Source organism: Aphidius gifuensis, linkage group LG4 (assembly GCF_014905175.1).
Source record: "Aphidius gifuensis isolate YNYX2018 linkage group LG4, ASM1490517v1, whole genome shotgun sequence".
Lineage (NCBI taxonomy): Eukaryota > Metazoa > Arthropoda > Insecta > Hymenoptera > Braconidae > Aphidius > Aphidius gifuensis.
The window spans coordinates 585,714-605,099 of NC_057791.1; the positions used below are offsets into that span (position 1 = coordinate 585,714).

The window sequence follows — 19,386 nt, forward strand, 5'->3', positions numbered from 1 at the left end:
GCGCCTTGCGGTAACAATGGCTGCTAATAATAAATTTTTTTTATTTGAAAAAAGTTTTTTAGTGCTTGTGTATAAATAATCCAGTGTTTAATTAATTAATTTATTTTTTTGTAAGTATAAATATTTAATTTTATTATTTTTTTATAATTGAGATTTAAATTGAGATCGATAACGTAGAAATTTTACAGCATTATATTACAAAGGAAAATGGCCGAGAAAGAGAGAGATATCAAAACAAATTATGACGTGAGCATGGCGTCCTGTTTTTTCTGGTATGTCAAAATAAGAAAATAATAAACTCCTGTCAAACTGAGTGATTATTATGAGTGAAAAAAAATGCCTGTGGATATAAATCGTTTGACCGAGGGTTGGCTTGAGCTTGAAAGTGACCCAGGTAATATAATCAAAGCTAAAAGCACAAAAATTAACTCCTTAATTAATCAATAAAAAAAAATAGTAATAAACAAATGATTTTCTGTTGTTTACATACTCTAGGTTTATTTACTTTGTTACTTGAAGATTTTGGTGTAAAAGGTGTACAAGTTGAAGAAATATATGATTTACAAAAATCCATTGAGGGTCCAGTTTATGGATTTATATTTTTATTCAGATGGATTGAAGAGAGACGATCAAGACGTAAAATAGTTGAACAAGATGAAGGCTTTGTCAAGGATGAAGATATTGTTAATAATATATTTTTTGCACAACAAGTAAGTACATATATTCTTAAATTAAAATGATGCTGACGATGATGATAATTATTATAATATAATAAATTTTAGGTCGTTCCAAATAGTTGTGCAACACATGCATTATTATCAGTATTATTAAATTGTCCAAGTATACATCTGGGTACAACATTATCACGTTTAAAACAACATACATCTGGTATGTGTCCAGAAAATAAAGGTTGGGCAATTGGTAATACACCTGAATTAGCATGTGCTCATAATTCACATGCAATGCCACAAGCTAAACGTCGACAAGATAAAAATACTGGTGTATCAACTGGTAGATTTACTGGTGAAGCATTTCATTTTGTTAGTTATGTACCAATTAATGGACGTTTATTTGAACTTGATGGTCTTAAACCATATCCAATGGATCATGGACCATGGAAAGAACATGAAGAATGGACAGAACAATTTAGAAGAGTTATAACTGATCGTCTTGGTATATCAACTGGTGAACAATTACAAGATATTAGATTTAATTTAATGGCTGTTGTACCAGATAGACGTCTTGCAATATCACATAAATTAACAATGCTCAAAACAAACAGACAAATCGTACTTGAAGCATTACAACAATTGGTTAAATTAAGTCATCAAGATCCTAATACTGATAATAATAATCAACAGCAGCAGCAGCAACAACACAATACTGATATTGATAATAAATTACATAGTATTAATAAGACTGATAATAATATTAATATAACAACAACAACATCATCAGCAACAACAACAATAAATGTTGATAATGTCCAACGTACTACTTCTACTACTAATAATAATAATATTAATAATGATAATAATAATCATGATGATAATGATGAAGATGATAATAATAATGATGACGATGATGATGATTATGATGACGATGAGGAGGAAGATGATGTTGATGATGTTGTTGACGAAGTTGATAATGATCCTGATGATAATAAAAATCATATTAAAAATAATAATGGCGGTGGTGATAAAGTTGTCATGTGTGAACTTGATTATGCAACACCATTGAGAATTCAAACATCACCAGCACATAGTTCTTCAAGTACAGATACATCATCAGAAATTGGATCTGCATTTAATTCACCAACACAAGGTAATTATTTTACATTTCATTTTTAATCAGAAATATGACAAAGTTTTTTAGCTGTACAAACTTTTCTATCTTGACAAAATATTAAATCATTTGGACATGACATTTTCATTGATTCAATTGTTCCTAAATTTTTTGATAAATAACAAAAATAATAATATTTATCAGACATTTGATCAGGAAATTTTCCTGTTGATTCACAATAATATTCACTTTGTTGTTTTTCTTTATTATTATTATCATCATCATTAAATGACAAAAGTTTTTCAGTTATTGAAAATGATGTTGATGATTGTTCAATTGTTGTTGATTTATTGTTACGATTTTTAATACAAGATTTATATTTTTTTGTATCACAAAAATTTGTACGTTTGTTAAATGCCGTTTGTGGTGGACAACGAAATTCATGAATTATTGCTGTATTTGGATCACAAGTGTAGTATCTAGCACAATCAGTTAAATTTGGTAAACGTGTACCTTCTGATACACATGGTATAACATCAATAATTTCAACATTGTAGCTATTTGATAATTCTTTGTATTGTTCAATTGTCACGTATTGTTTTTCACCAAGATTTCCAATAATTGCAACAATATGATTTGTTTCATCAATCATTAATTGTGTTGGATTTTCCATTGTTGTTGATGATATCATTTCATTCTGAATACTTTCTTCAGTTGTTGTTTCTCTTATTAGTTGGTTCTTTTTAATTATTTCATTTTCTGTTTTACGATTATTCAACATATAATTTTTTATCATTTTAATAAATACATTTTTACTTGGATTTTCTACAATTGATGATGTTAATATATTTTTTTTATTATTTAAATATGTTCCAAAATTTATAAAAAAATATAATCTACTTGCTGATGTTTTAATTTTTTCTTGTGAATTTATTAAAATACTTGATTTATCATCTTGCTTATTATTTTTATTATTATCATTTAATATTTGTTTTATTTCAATTAATGGAAATAAATTATCAAAATTATTGCTTACAGTTGAATTAATTAAAGTTGGATTTATTTCGTGATAGTTGATTTTTGTTTGATCAATTAAATCTTGGGTAAATTGATTTTTATTTGGTAATTTATGAGAAAATTTAGTGTCATCACAATTCCAAGTGTCTCCTGGAAGAACACAAACACCCAAATACCCTTGAAAAACCTAATAAATAAATAAATAAATATTCAACAAGTTTTCTCATAAATTTAGCTAATATAAATATAATTTTTTTTTTTTTTTTAAAACTTACAAGTCCATCAGGACATTTTGAAGGTACCCAGACATATCCACCATCTGGTAAATTAATACAATCATAATAAATAGTACAACTTGTAGCATGAGATTTTCTTGTCTCTGTACATTTTGATGCAAAACAAATTGAAATTATAAAAAAAAATAAAATCACCACTAGTAGTATGTTGTTGTTGTTCATCATTGAGAATCTCAAAATAAACTGAATTATTTTGTCCATTTACATGTTGCTTTTTATCTTGACTTGAAATTTTTTTTAAATCATGACAATTAACACCTAGAGAAATAAACAGTTATATTTTGTTGTTTAATTTTAATATTAATATATATATTAAATGCTAAGTAACATACTTTTTAAAAAAAAAATATTTTTATATATTTTAGAGGTCATACAGCAATAATAATAATTGTTATTGATTTAAATAATTTTATTTTTTCTCTCAAGCATGGGGATGGAATTCTGGTCAAAGTAGTCCAACATCAACAAAAGATTTTAAAAAATTTGTGGTAATTAGAGTAGCTGGTGATGAAAAAAATGAAGCTGGTTTGAGTGAGTATACCTATATAATTTTTGGAAAAGAAAAAAAAAACGTAAAAATTATTTAAATGTTTATTTTTATATGATTTGGGGTAAGAAGAAATGGATTTTTCAGGTCGTTCATTGGGTAACATAAATATAAATGGTAAACGACTTGTATCTGATTCTGGTCATCTTCATAAAAAAGTATGTTTATCTGGTGAAGTTAGAATACCACATGCTAGAGTTAAAACAAGTAATGGTGATACAGTTACTGAAGAAAAAAAAGTTGAAAAAATTGATTCAAAATTTAGCTCAAAATATCCAGAATTATTTGAACCACATACATTTGCACCAAAAGATCTTTTAGCATTATTAAAAAATTTAGAACATGAAATAAGTATTTGTGAAACAAGTTTAAAAGATGAAAATGATAAAAGAAATAAATACAAGGTAATTATAATAATAGTAATCATCAAAAGTTAATTTATATAAATAATAAAAATTATTTATTTTAGGTTGATGATTGTAGAAGAACCCACAATTATGATGAATTTATATGTACATTTTTATCAATGTTAGCACAACAAGGAAAACTTGCTGAATTGGTACAACAACATTTAACATTAAAAAAACATACATCTGTTAATAGCAATGTTAATAATCGTGTACACCGAACATCTAAAAAAACTGATTCAGCACGTCCAAATGCATCAAGACGAAGACGTGGTAGAACTAAATGTAAAAAACGTAAATGAATAATTTTTTCAAAATGGCAAACAAACAACAAAATCATCACACAATACTTTTAAAATTAATAATTCAAATAATTATACAAGTGAGTACTTTTATTTATAAACAAAAATTATAATTAAATAAATAATTTAAGACAAAATTATTATCAATATATTTATAACAGCTATTTAAAGAGAATATATATATAAAATAAAATAAATAACAAAAAAAAAAAAATATTAATATGATAATGGAGGTTTTTTTTCTTATTTTTTTTTTTTTTTTTTATTAAAAATATTACTTGATTATTTTACTGTAAAAAACATTTATAATATTTTTATTTATATGACAACAACACAGTGTTGATGTTTCCTTAAATTTTACTTAAAAATTCAAGGATAAAGTTGACTATTTTTTCTTTTTTTTTAAATAACTTTTATTATTTACAATTGTGTGTAAGGATCAATGTCCTCTTTTTTTATAAGAGTTGTTCATTTGTGAATCATCCGGAAATAATGATTAGATTAAAAGGAAATTCCCCAAATTTATGATTACGAAATTATTATCTTTATTTTTCATTTTTTTTTTTTTTTTTTTTTCTTAATTTGTGACGAGCACAGCTCATTTATTTACAATATTTTTATCATTAAATATTTATTATATTTTATATAGATTATAAACGCCCACAGTAATTATTTTTTTTTTTTATTTTTATTTTTTTTTTTACAAAAATCAAGTGCAAAGCTTTACAGCGACTAGAGCTTGCAATTGTTATTATTTTTATTATTATTAAAAACGATAATTATCGTTGATTTTATTTATTTTTTTTTTTCGTTATTTTCTGGTTTTATTATTAATTTTATAGGCACTGGTAGTAACAGTTTTTTTTTGTTTATTAATTTTTAAATTATTTCAATTTTTTCATCTGGGATTATAAAAATAGCTCGTTATTATTAAATAAACTTTTTTTTTTTTTTTTTTTTATAGCATGATTGCTGATAAATAAAAAAAGAAAAATTTCAATTTTTAATAATTATTACATTTTTTTTTTTTAAATATTTGTAAGCAGTCTTGAGTTGGGCTTTTTAAAAATCTTGAAAAAAAAAATTATAAATATATATCTACTCATCTGGGACTAATCACTGTTATTATTATTATTATTATTTTATAATAAATTTCTTTGAAATATTTACTATTTATTTTTCCAATTGACATAACAAATTTTATTTCGATTTAAATATTTTTTAATTGTCAAATATGTGTCGTAATTAATTTGTAATATCCATAGAGATGCGTTGATCTTTTCTTATCATTATTTCAATAAACAAATAAAAATATTATTATTATTATTTATATATAGTAGTAGTACCTTGACACAAATTTATAAATATTCGACAGGGACACATCAAGTTATTCTTCAAATCAATAAACCAGAATAGTAAAAAATAATAAAAATAATAATAATAATAACTCAACATTTTTTTTTTTTTTTTTTTCATGTAATTCGAAGCACCGTGGGCATTGACTATTTACAAAAAAATATTTATAATAATATCACACAAGTACCAAAAAAATTATATCAAGAAAAAAAGAAAAAGAAAAATATTATTATTCTTTTTTTTTTTTCATTTTTATTTGGTACTTGTGCGAATTAATATAATAATAATAATAATAGTAATAATAATATTAATAATAATATGCGTATATTTATAGACTAATTAAATACGGTTGATTAATGAATAAATGTTTTTGTGGCGGTGATGAGAAGCCGGTAGTTGCGATCAGTTTAATCACATCATTTCGCTATTTAAAATTACAATATTATAAAATAGTTTACAAGATAAAGAAATAATTATTAAATATAAATTCAAGTCATTATAGACATATAATTTACTAACAATATTAATAATAATAATTAAAATAAAAAAAACTCATTGAAATATATATATATATGAAATTAAATTAAATTACTCTCACAAAGACAAGTGTGTATGTATGATGATTTGACTCATCACGACTAAACAGCCATTTTAATAATAAAAAAGAAAAACAAAAAATTATCTTTCTCGTACTTGTCTCAAGGTACAAAACAATTGGCCACAAATAAAAAATTTCACAAATTATCATGGATAATATGATGATTTTTTAAATATAATATAAAATTTCAGGGTATTCCATTGATATTACTAGTTGAATTTGTTGCTTGATTATTTGATATTATTTGTTGTGGTGTTATATTATTATCACCAGTTTTACTAAGACGTAATATTGATTGTAATGATGCAACTTCAGATGCTAATCTATCTAATCTTGATTTAACTTCACGTTCTGATTCTGGTACAACAGTGACATTTGTTGTTGGTCCAGTCCATTCAGCACCAAGTGAAATACCAGAATCACGTTCATCACTTGAACCCTCATTGTCCCATGGTGGTGATGCTCTTGGACCTGGTTCTTGTTTAATACCTTGAAGTGCAAGAAGAGCACTTGCTGCATCCTTGTCACCAATTCTTGTTTTATGCCTTAATTTGTGAGGTAAACTATTGTTGTTGTTGTTGTTATTAGTGGCATTGCTGTTGTTGTTGTTGTTATTATTGCTAGTAATATTATTGGTGTTGTTGTTGTTGCTGCTACTAATGCTGTTGTTGTTGTTGTTAATATTACTACTACTGTTGTTGTTGTTGTTGTTGCTACTACTGTTGTTGGTTGGTGCTGGATGTTGAGCGATAATTTGTGTACTTTCATCACCACTACCAGATGATAATTCAAATGGTGATTGTGCACGTCTACCACGTGATAAATTAAGTGCACTTGATGTATCAAAATGTATTGGTGGATGGGTATATGGATATTGGAAACTTTCAGCTTCAGGATAGGCACTTGTTTCAGGTATATATAATTGTGCTGGTGATCTTGGTGATCTAGCACCACCACCACCACTTACTGGCTGATGTATAACAGATGTATGTACTGGACTTGGTGTTCTGGCATATAATAATGTTGTTGATGTTGGCAGCTTGGCTCGTTTAACACCCAATGATGATGATGTTGTTGATGATGATGATGATGATTCATTTGGTAATGTTGATAATACATGCTCAGCACTTATTACATTTTCACCACATATACCAAATTTATCTCTAATAGCTTCTAATTGAGTTTTTAATATATGATTTTCTTTTGATAATTCCATAACACGTTGTTCCAATACCATATCATTAAAACGTCTTTTTTCACGTGAACGTTTGGCTGCCTCGTTGTTGCGTCTACGTCTGTCCCAATAGCTGTCATCCTTCTTATTGTCAGGAATGAATTCGCGCTGCTTGCGCTGTGAGAAAAGTTCCTTCCTTATGTCAAAGTTTGGTGGGTAATTTTCGGGATGTATCACCTGTGATTCATGAAGTTGTTGCTGTTGTTGCTGCTGGACCTGGCTTTGACCCTGTTGTTGTTGTTGTTGTTGTTGATGATGATGGTGTATTTGACCCTGTTGCTGTTGCTGCTGGGCTTGATGTTGCATCTGGGGATGTTGGGACTGTTGTTGTTGTTGTTGTTGCGATTGGCCCTGTTGTTGATGATGTTGATGATGCATCTCATTTGCATGATGACTTGAATGTGACAAATGAGATAATGGACCATGACCATCATGTCCATTGTGAGAGCCATGATGTGACATTGTATGACTTGCTGGCATGTTACCGTTTAAGCAAGCTGTCTCACCATTTATTGGCGAACCACTTTGACGGGCTATAAATTCTGCCACCATTATTCTTCTTCTTATAACATCTGCAACATAATAATATACAAGATAAAATTAGTTTATTTTCTTTTCATTTTATTTTATATACCTATATATATTTTTTTTTTTCAAGGAAAAATTGTGATAATTTTATCAAGGATCATGAGTATATTTTTATTAAACGACCTTTTTTTTCAACAAGGCTATAAATCCATAAGTTGGATGATATCAGAAATCCGGAACAAGGAAACATACAAAACTGACCTCTATTTATTCAATTCTTTGTTTATTTTATCTGTTAATTTATTTCAATACATACTTTTTTGTTTTTTTTTTTTAATCAAAAGTAGGTAATATTTTAATAAAGTAATAATTCAAATGATGAAAGTCAATAATATATTATTAACAAACGACTAAAGTAGATAGAGCACGTGCATTTACAGCTATCAATTGTATGTTATTCTTACACCACAAGATTATATTTATATTTATACAATAAACTAATCAGTCATGTCTCTTTTTAAACAATATATATATATTTAATAATAATTTACGAGTCTATCAGTAATCATCTCATCATCAAGAATAAAAAAAAAAATTAATAATTTAATCATTCACCGTATATAGAAACAAATAATCCTTGAATTTAAACAAAAAATAAATAAAATTGCAGCATTAACAAGTCGTTGTTTGTTATTGTTGTTGTTGTTATTATTTATTTATTTTTTACAAGGCCGGAAGTTTATTAAAACGTTTATCAACCTTCTCGTATTTTATTTTTATTTTTATAATAAAATTAACAATTTTATTAATTAGGAAAAATAAATATTTGTCAAATAATACAAGTGTGTTTTAATAAATATAATAATAAAATAGTTGAGCTAAATTTACGTCATATAGGTGTATTTTAATGTGTAGATACAAGCTGAGGTAATATAGATAGAAAAGATGCCAAGTCAAGTCAATTTAATTTTTTTTTTTTAAATTACGTAAGGCCTGTGTTGTGTATTGTAAAAGAATTTATTTTGTGCGCAAGCGTTGATTCAGATAAACTCACATTGGCCACGTGCAATCTACTAGAAAATTTAACATTTAAATTACGAAATAAATTGTCGATAATTATTTTATATATATATACTTGGATATTTTTTTTTTTTAATTTTAAATTAACAAAGACATTGTGTTATTAAAATATATATATATCAAGTTTATTTTCATTGAGTTTTTTTAGAAAAACTTTTTTTTTTTTCTTTTTTTCATTTAAAAAAAGAGAGGAAAAAATAGTTAGATATATATATAAATCACGTGTTTCAACGCGGGTAAACGTGCTAGTCTGACCTCGACGCCTACTCAATTGTATATATATATATTTAATTTTTTTTTATTTCAAATTATACAATTGCAAGTACATGAGGTCGTCGACGCCACAGATAAAGCTCACATTTTTTAAATCAATCAATCAATCAGTTTATATTATATAAAAATTAAAATTTTTAGATTTCTTTCATTCAAATTTCAATGATTTTACAATGATTGAAAGTCAGGGAAAAAAAAAAAAAAAAAAAAGATTTATGATAAATGAGGAAACTATTTAATGACTCATCTAGCATTCGAGATTTTAACATGAAAATATAAAAAATATATATATAAATATTTATTTAAAAAATATGAAGGTTGATGACCGAAAAATTTCAAGAATTGCAATAGTAGGTGTGTGTTGAGTCATATTAACATCATATCAATTACAATTTCTTGAAAAATAAATAACGTGATTGTTTGATCGATTGAATTACATTGTGACGCATTTAATGATTGCTCATGTAACAGGTCACCTCTTCTTACACCACTGTCATCAACATTTTCTTTTTTTTTTTTTCAAAATGCAAAACAACAAAAAAAGAAATAATAATAATAAATCAACTTTATATATATGATTTTTGGTAAACAACATTTTTATAATGTGGTGTAATATGAATATATTTATTATCAAAGAAAACTCACACGTGCATTTATCATTGCGTAACATTATTGCACGTTGCAGGAAAAAAAATAAATTTAACTTTTTTTTTTTTTTTTATGGATTTGATCAACACACGATAATTAATTTGAATCAATATTTTTTATTATTTTTTCTGATGTTCATTATAAGTTGATTTATTATTTTTATTTTATCCTAATTGGTTTTTTTTTTTGTAAATTTTATAATTGATTTAAATGACAAAATAAAAAATATAATTTGCTACAAATTGCAGCTGATTTTCTAAATTAATAATAATTACCATTATTAAAAATATATAAAATATATATTCTTAATTATTTAAAAAAAAACTAGTAAATTATATTTAGCAACTTGAAATATATTTTTACAAATTTTTAAATCAACTTGAGAAATAGATAAATAAATAAAAAAAATGTCATGAAAATAAAAAATAATAAATAAATAATTAGAAGGTATAATTAGATATATATTTTTTATTGATTTAAAAAATATAAATTATCTTGTGAAATAATACTATGTGCAATGATAATAAAAATTTGATTGATAAAAAAAAAATATACATAATAATGCTATGTATTTTAAATGATAATTAGTATTTTAGTTTGTAAATAAGGTAAAAAATTGGATGAGGTCAATGCCTGTATATGATTATTCAAGGCAACGTGATCGATCAGAATGACGTAACATCAGTCAATGCTGACAAAATATACAGCTTTAAATAAAAAAATAAAAAAAATAAAAAACGTGCCAATTTTGTTGCTATCATTTTTAGAATATGTAATATAGATAAATCAAACAAAAAACAATATAATATAAATTTTAACTAGTGTGATTAGACGTTAAAAATTTATCGAAGGACAAATAATACGCGTATTCGTACAATTGCCCTTCATTTAGTTGATTTTTTTTTTTAGAATTTAGTTATTTGTTTGTAGTACATATGGAGGTTTATAACACATGTTCTTGCTCTTACTCGAGGCTATGAGAGTTAATTGAGCCATGGCCCACTTTTAGCAAACACTAGTAGATATTTATCGTGTCTGCGTGTGAAAGGGGAAATATTTAATATATATATCGAGTCAGTAAGTCAGTAAGCCAGTGAGTTCAATACACAGGTGGTAAAAAAAGAAGAAAAAAAAAAAGACAATTTTAATTGCCTTTAAAAAGTATATGAGACAAAGATCATTTAAAGAAAAAATAAAAAATTAATTTTAGCCGGGTTACATGAGTTCGTATGACGCAACAAAAATCATATAAGAAATAAAATTTTATTATTGCGAAGGTCTTTTAAGTATAATATCACGACCCTCACTCACAAGAAAATTATATTATGTATATGATGATGAGACACACCAACCAACCAACCACAAAGTTCATTGATCCAATGCTCAAAAAAAAAAAAAAAAGAAAAAAAAATTAGTCATAAAAATCCGTTGTTAAATTTGCGTTTGAAATGAGAAAAAATATACTTGGTATATATAATATATAATAAGATGATTCTAGAAATAAATGAAAAAATAATAATGCGGTAATTTTATTAATATTTTAAATAAAAAATTAAATTGTGTCATACAGTTTGTAAATTGAGCAACGACAAGTCTATTTGGTAAGCCACAAGTTCAAAGTCTATTTCAATTTTAAAGACACGTGTCTCTTAAAGACTTTATCTCTATTTTTTAATAATTATTTAATCGAAAACAAAAATAATAATAAATTTAAAATTTTATATAAAATAATATTATTTTTTCGGTTTTTTAATTTTTTTTTTCTATTCAAAACAACTTACCAATAGCAAAATTTTGCTCAAAGCGCGAACTCGCGCTAATGTCTAGATCCACTTTGACAATCCAATCGAAATGTCAAATGACAAAAAAAAGTAATATTGTTCCCGTAAATTATAATACTCCAAAAAGTAAAAATTTATAATTAAATCACTTGATAAACTTGCACTTTGAATTAAATCCTTATTTATTTTGAAAAATAAATTTTTTTTTTTTTATACTTCTGTAGTATAACTTCACTTTTTGATAATTTGATTTTTTTTTTTTTAAATCAAATTTAATATTATTATCCTTGTTTTATAATAGTAAAAAAAAAAAAAAAAAAACACTTAATTTTATTTTTTAAATTAATTAATATATTGTATATCGAAGATTTTTTTTTTTTTTCAAAAATGACAAAAATTGACGTGCTTGAAAATATTTAAAATTGAACTTGAGATGAAAACACGTCTATTCATACCAATGTCGCGCTTCTGACTGATCTCTTTCGCGGCGTTCAAGTTGAGTAGGACGCTCGGTTGCTTTCTGGTCCCTTGAATGTTTGAAGGAGTTGAATTTGTGTGTGAGTGTATGACAAAGAAAATAATATATTAATAGAAAGAGATGAAATAATTACTGTCGAGTAAGTTGATGATGATGATGGTGGTGGTAGTTGTGGAGGTGGATTATACCGCGCGCGCGAGAGAGTAAAATAAAATTGGTGGGGATAGTTCGCGCACTTGAGACATGAAACGCGTCTCATATCAACAACACGCTTATGTAGCTATGTATATCGCGGATACCGTATAGTTTTATCAAGTACACTCATACTACAATACACATAATACACACAAGTGGGGATAAAATACATTTTGCTCCAAAATACATTTGCACCAGTCACAGTGGCTATATAATATATACTTATTGATACTTATTTCACTGTTTCCCCTCTTGCTGTCTTTATTCCCACTACCGATAATTTTATTATCGCGGTGAAGTGCGGAGTAAAGAATCAGTTGCCGTTCAGCTTCAGCCAGCGTCAGATATGTATCATCATCATCATCACCATCATCATCATCATCATTATTTATTATTATTTCATTCCCCCGTTTTAAAATGTATCTCTTGTATGATTTTTTTTTTTTTTTTTTGTTCTTTGTGTGTTAAAGCGTATCAGGGGCAATATACTTAAATCCTCCCACTCACTGTATTTAATTTTTGCGCCCCTATATATCTAACAATATATAATATGCATATCAGACTCATACGTATTGGAATAACTGCAAGGAGAAAGAAATGACGACATCGATTTGAATGACTCAAATATTTATAACTAGATCTGTAATTTGCAACTTGAAACGCCATTATCACTCTTTTATTTTTTTTTCTTTTGTTTAAAACCAATTATATTTTATGCAATTTATAATGATAATAATAATAATAATAATACAAGAGAAATGGAAGATTTGGAAGATCAAGGCCAGTTGCACACAGTGATGATGATAATGATGATAATCATGAGGAGGAGGATAGTTTTTTATTTATTTATTTATTTATTTTTTTTTTTAATTCCCAAAGAAGAGCGAGGATATTGGAGCTAAAGATCCTCGAAGGATCTTTCAAGATGACTCGTTATTTCTTGTCTTTTTCTTATTCATTAAATTTGATAATATTTGTCGTGGTCTTCTTTTTCTTCTTCTTCTTCTTCATCTTATATATGTGTTATGTGTTATTGGTATTTTCTCGGGTTATTCGCGTTAAGATAGAAGGCAGTGCACGCGCGTGTCCTTGGTAGATGAATGCAGGCAGGCAGGCAGGCGTGCGCCCTCGTATATATATATTTTTTTATTTCGCCAATTGTTCGAACAAAAGCCTGGTTTTTTTTTTGCGCAGTCTTTTGTAATATTTAATATATCTGCCAAAAAAAAATTTTTAAATTCATTGTCTATTTTACAAAAATATTATTTTTAAATTTTTTTATTTAAACAAAGGCAAATGATAATAATAATAATTATTATTATTTGACAGTGGAAATTTTTATTATATATATATAATATTTTAAAAGGGTGAATTGTATGTCATTTATGATAATCGTCATCATCACCCTCTTTACGTCATAAATATTATCATTTATATAAAATATATAATAAAAAAATAAAAATGAGTCAATGTGATTTTAATCTAAAGAAATTGTTATTTTCATTTTGTCAATATCACGCAATTAATTTAACGATTAACTGACGTCATATAATATTATTTAATTATAAATATGAAAGAAAAAAAAAAAAAAACAAATGTATAAAGAATTTTATATATTTATTTTATCTATCAAGTTATAACAAATCATCAACAAGTTTAATAACCTCCGAAATATAAATTTTATTATTTTTTTTTTCTTTTCTAAATAATAAATTACAAATGATGATTAAACAAAGTGACATGATATTTTTTTTTCTTTTTTTTTTTTTAAATACCACAAAGTCAATGTCCCCAATATAATATATTTATAATAAAAAAAAAAAAAAAAAGAAAAAGCTTTCAATATCATTGACCGAAGCTCAATATTGTGACCTTCAATTTTTGATTATCAGCAAGAATCAAGATCAGCCTGCACATAGGGTTGAATAGCATTGTCAAATTTATTAATAATTTTTTTTTTTTTTTTATTATTATCATTAACATCTTGTAGTTAATAAAAAATTAAATAGTTATTATTATAGTCATAGGAATTAATTAGCATAACCAAGATAAATAAATACATCAGTCAAATTTCGGTTCAATAAACTTGACGACATGATTTTTTTTATTTTTTTATTTTTTTTCTTTCAACGAGTATAATCTCAGAGAGAATTTATATATATACAAAAAAATTCAAATAATATTATAATTCATATACAAATATATATGCTGTAATAAATTTACGACAATATTTTTGTGATAATATAGCTAAGTATCACATATATAATTTGTTATGATGATTAATTTAATTTGTAAATTATGATAAAAAAAAAAAAAAAATGATGCGTGTCTATTAAAGAGTATATAATATCAAGACCGGATCCTGCATATTTTCAATCACCTGTATATAATAAAATATGAAATGTTTGTGATTGTGTTGATGTTGATTGAGACTGGGCAACAGCGACGAGACTTTCATCGACGAGTGAAAGCAATATGAAAGTGCTTGATTGCAAAGTAGAAAGGTGAAATGTGTATTATACTGGATTAAATGACGAGCTCCGTTACGTGCGTGTGTTTATATTCTTACGACCCATTTTTTTTTTTTTTTTTTTTTTTTAAATTTATTTTTTCATACATATATATTCGCGCGCAATTTTTATAAATTTATACTTTTTTAAATGCGACCTCTATATATCTATTAACATCCTTTTAAAATATTCTAAATATAATAATAATTATTTATTTTGTTTTTTGATAGATAAAAATAATTAAATAATAACATTAAAAAATATTTTCTCTTCTTTTTTTTATCTTTTTTTTTATAAAACAAATAAGATTTCGTGATTTTTTATATTGTTGCTTATAAATTGCACGCAGGTTTAATAATATCAGTGTCAATGAACCGTGATGATGCGTGTGGTATTTTTTTTTTTTTTTCAAATTTTTTTTATCAGTAAAAAAAAATCTTTGATCAATAAATTATATATTCTAATATAACACATAGAAATATATATATGTAATAAAAGTAAATAAAATTTTAATAATTAGCATTAATTTGGTCTGAAAATAAATGTAGTAAAAATAAAAAAAAAAATATACCAAGACGTAATCATCATAAGCCATTTTTGTAAATAAGAAAAAAAAAAAAAAAAAACGACAACCAAACTAGTGACAGGAAGGAAATCCTTGGTGTTGGTGAAAGCAGTTTCGCTCGTCTGCCACATTTTCTTACTAATTAATTAATTGAAAATTAATGAAAATATAATATTTATATTTTCTGTATATAATATATTAAATATATTTTTAAAAAACAAAATTTATATATATTATTTTTTATATTTCAATGTTAAAACATAAATTGCATCTATGAGTCAGATATTTCTGTCATGATAAAAAGTGCATCATTTATTTAATACCAAGAAATAAATGAAAAAAAAAAACAACAATGTATATAATATACAAACAGGACATGTCATCCTGAATATTTGAGCTCGGGACAAAAGTGACCTTGGTTTTAAATCACCGGGGTCTTTGATCAGGGTCGTGTTGCAGTGGGGGCCAAAGCCCTCGAGGCCATCACCAACGCGGTGATGACGCCACCTTATATACTTTTTTTTAATAAATTTTTTCTTTTTTCATTTTATTTCTGCAAACTGCAACTGCACGCACAAAAGCTAAATACTTGAAATACTTTATTGAAAGCAATCATAATTATTTTAAAAAAAAAAAAGAAAAATCATTATGCATATATATATAAGTAAATTAAAAATATATATATTTATTGGATCAATTATTTTTATGCTTATAATTGTTTCCTATTATTATATATTATATGTACCAGATGTTTTTTAGATTGTTGTTAAAAAAAAAAAAAAGGTTAAAGAGTATTTTGTTTGCTTGCTAGCTTTTTTTTTTCTAATAAAAAAATCTAGATGAAAAGATGGAACTTGATCAGTAGTAAATGGGACAATAGAATCAAAATGAGGTCACGAGAGTAAAATATACTTGTGCTCAATAAACTATCAAAACATGTTGGGGGTGGTTTTTTTTTTTTTCAAAAAAAATACTCAATAGAGATAGCGGATTTTTCAATCCAGGATGTGTTTGATATTTAGGTGAAAAAAAAAATGCATCTCAATTCCAAGGTCTTTTGTTGGGTGTATTCACTATTCACATTGAGTTTTGTAGAAAAAAAAAATATGAACCGTTAGAAATTGCTCAAACCAATACAAGGGGTATATAGAACATATTTATTTATTTTTTTTTTTAATTCTTTCAATATAAAATTTGAAACATTTTTAATAATACAATGTATCAATTATTATGTATATAAGTTTTTTTTTTCTTTGTTAAATTATATTGTTTGAGTAAAAATTGCATTGCGCAGTGATTAATTTGCATATTATATATTTACACTTTGGTATCACTAAAGTTATATACGGACATCCTGGTGTCATTAACCCGCATTGTAGCTGACACTCAAAAAATATGAAAAAAAAAAAAATATATATAAAATGCGTTGGTGAAAATGATATGATAACAACTGAATGACTGACACATAGATTGACAATTATTTTTCATATTATATTTAAAAATTATAAAATTATATCGATGTATAAAAAAAATAATTACGTATATAATATATTGCCGGTTTTCACTCTCTTATATTTTTCCCTATCAAGATACTGCAACTCGACAAATTTGCGAAAAAAAATTTCATTAATTTCTCTGAAAAAGAAAAAGTAATGCATAATTATAATAGTGTAATTTTATTTATTAATTAACAAAAAAAACAAATAGGCAGAAAATATTAATTAAATATTATAATTTGAAAGGGCTATATAGTTTTGATGATAAATATTTTGTCAATAATATAATTGGGGCCAGAGAAAGTAGATGATTGGATATTGGAACCCACTCTGAGTTACGTTGGCTTTAACAAATATTATATATTTTTCTTTTTTTTTTTTTAAATTTATTTTTGTATGTTATACATGTGTATTATGATAATATTAAAACGTGTTTGTGTTTGTGTGCACGTCACCGTTATATTATATGTGACGTGACACAGTCGTTTCAAATTCTTTTCATTGACAAATACAACAGCGACAACAAAAACAACCTTTCCCTTTGCTTGAAAAAAAAAAAAAAAATTTCTCTATGAATACAAGTCTAGTATATAGTTGATTGAGATTTTATTTAACACTATATCAATTGATAATTAAAGCTTATTTATTTATAAATTTTAGTTTCTTTTGTTTTTCTATTTTTTAAAATTTTTTTTTGTTGGTGTAATTTATAAAAGGATTGATTCTAAACATGGTCCATTACCTTCCTCAATTAGATGAATTATTTACAATGTTGATTCATGTTGACATGTAATTATTATTTTTTTCATTGAGCTATAAAAAAAAATATTATTTTATATAGGTATTTATTTTCAAAGTCATTAGAGATGTCTGTCATTTTTAAATTTGCAGTATATGTCTATGATTAATTGGTATTTTTAATAGACTAGAATTTTTTTTTAAATGGTTTATTGATTATTGAGTTAATTTTTTATTTTTTTTTTTTATTGTAAATGCATATTTATATATGACAAAACAATTTTGATAACCCGTTGCAAAATCGATAAAAAAATATCAGTTCGTTTCGCTTTCTTGAACTTCTAGAGCAATTTTTTTTTTTTTTTTTTTTTTTTTTTTAATATGCGACAATTTCTATTTCATATCATATTGCAAAAAATGAATAAATAAAAAAGAACTAGTTTGAGAGCATCTCAGAAGTAAAAAAAAACGGTCCGTAATTTTTTATCAATATAAATTAAAAATATTAAAAAATATTATGGACTTTCCATTATATTATTTATTTCATTGACATCGATGAGGGGGTATTTACGGGAAGTATATGGAGACATTTATACAGATTACAGGAAAATTTTACGGAGAACATGCGATGGTTTGTTCGTATTTCCCGTAAATTTTTTCCGTATTTGTGTAAATGATAATTTCGATCCAGTGCGAGATTATTAATTTATATAAATAAATAATTAATTTTTTTGTTGAAAATAAATTTAGTTATATTGACATGTGTGTGATGGGAAAAAAAAATAAAAAATACATATTATTATCTCGAGTAATCGGAGAAACTCATTACGATGCAATAAAAAAAAAAAAAAAACACCTCATTCAAATTGAATTTTGCTGATTGTTTGATATAGGAAATAATACATAATATACAAATTATTGAAATATAATATTAATATATATATATATTTGCGTGTTTGTTAATTTCATAACGAGTACAATGACCCTATAACAAAAAATGAAAAACAAATTTTTTTACACGTGAATCTGCTATTTTTTAATTTATTACCGGATCTCATTTAATTTATATCGACATAACTTATTTTAATTTTTTTTTTTATAGTTAATTTCGTTCCCCTTTCTTCATCAGTTAACTTGTGCCAATAATATTACACTATATTATGATTTTTACTTTTTTTTTATCTATATAAACTGACAACACTTTTACCTCATTTTTAAATTATACCATTTCACTTATTAATTGTATAGTGAACACATCAAAGAGAGTTTTTTTTATATTACAATAAAAAAAAATAAATGCAAAATTATCTATTTATACAAATGAAAATTTAATTTTTTGATAAATGATTGGATTTAAATGTAAATTAATTATTGAAAAAAAAGGTCAAAAATAATTTTTGTATATTTTTTTTTTTTTTTTAAATAATCCACATCATTTACATGAAAAAAAAAATGCCTTAAAATTTTTTTGGATATATTTTTGATGTTATTAATTAATAATTATAATTTTAAAAATTATTTAACGGATGCATTGATCGATGACGTCCTCCGG

At 24.9% G+C, this 19,386-nt stretch overlaps 3 protein-coding genes across 4 annotated transcripts; 1 reads left to right on the forward strand and 2 right to left on the reverse strand.

Moving 5' to 3' along the window:
• The first annotated feature begins 1 nt into the window (after position 1).
• Positions 2-6,125, forward strand: LOC122854221 (ubiquitin carboxyl-terminal hydrolase calypso). 2 transcript variants are annotated; one of them, XM_044154681.1, is made up of 6 exons: positions 2-394; positions 496-710; positions 783-1,824; positions 3,525-3,629; positions 3,718-4,049; positions 4,115-4,434. In XM_044154681.1, exons 1-6 carry the CDS (start codon positions 337-339, stop codon positions 4,352-4,354), a joined length of 1,992 nt encoding a protein of 663 aa, XP_044010616.1. In that variant the 5' UTR covers positions 2-336; the 3' UTR covers positions 4,355-4,434. The 2 variants fall into 2 exon arrangements, with proteins under 2 accessions (XP_044010616.1, XP_044010617.1); XM_044154682.1 differs by having other exon boundaries at positions 3-394; positions 3,733-4,049; positions 4,115-6,125.
• Positions 1,084-3,356, reverse strand: LOC122854224. The gene is made up of 2 exons (XM_044154684.1): positions 3,078-3,356; positions 1,084-2,989 (listed from the first exon to the last, which is right to left on the reverse strand). The coding sequence occupies exons 1-2, from the start codon at positions 3,297-3,299 to the stop codon at positions 1,847-1,849; spliced, it is 1,365 nt and encodes a 454-aa protein (XP_044010619.1). The 5' UTR covers positions 3,300-3,356; the 3' UTR covers positions 1,084-1,846.
• LOC122854222 (probable serine/threonine-protein kinase DDB_G0267686) lies at positions 5,592-12,564 on the reverse strand. Its single transcript, XM_044154683.1, has 2 exons — positions 11,853-12,564; positions 5,592-8,114 (listed from the first exon to the last, which is right to left on the reverse strand). Exon 2 carries the CDS (start codon positions 8,092-8,094, stop codon positions 6,496-6,498), a length of 1,599 nt encoding a protein of 532 aa, XP_044010618.1. The 5' UTR covers positions 8,095-8,114; positions 11,853-12,564; the 3' UTR covers positions 5,592-6,495.
• Between the last annotated feature and the right edge of the window lie 6,822 nt (positions 12,565-19,386).

Excerpts from the sequence above, each read along its gene's own strand:
- LOC122854221 (XM_044154681.1), top strand. The coding sequence starts at position 337 with ATGCCTGTGGATATAAATCGTTTGACCGAGGGTTGGCTTGAGCTTGAA. Across the intron at positions 395-495 it reads TGAGCTTGAAAGTGACCCAG|GTTTATTTACTTTGTTACTT; the intron begins GTAATATAATCA and ends TACATACTCTAG. Across the intron at positions 1,825-3,524 it reads ATTTAATTCACCAACACAAG|CATGGGGATGGAATTCTGGT; the intron begins GTAATTATTTTA and ends TTTTCTCTCAAG.
- LOC122854224 (XM_044154684.1), bottom strand. The coding sequence starts at position 3,299 with ATGGACAAAATAATTCAGTTTATTTTGAGATTCTCAATGATGAACAAC. Across the intron at positions 2,990-3,077 it reads CAAAATGTCCTGATGGACTT|GTTTTTCAAGGGTATTTGGG; the intron begins GTAAGTTTTAAA and ends TTTATTTATTAG.
- LOC122854222 (XM_044154683.1), bottom strand. The coding sequence starts at position 8,094 with ATGGTGGCAGAATTTATAGCCCGTCAAAGTGGTTCGCCAATAAATGGT.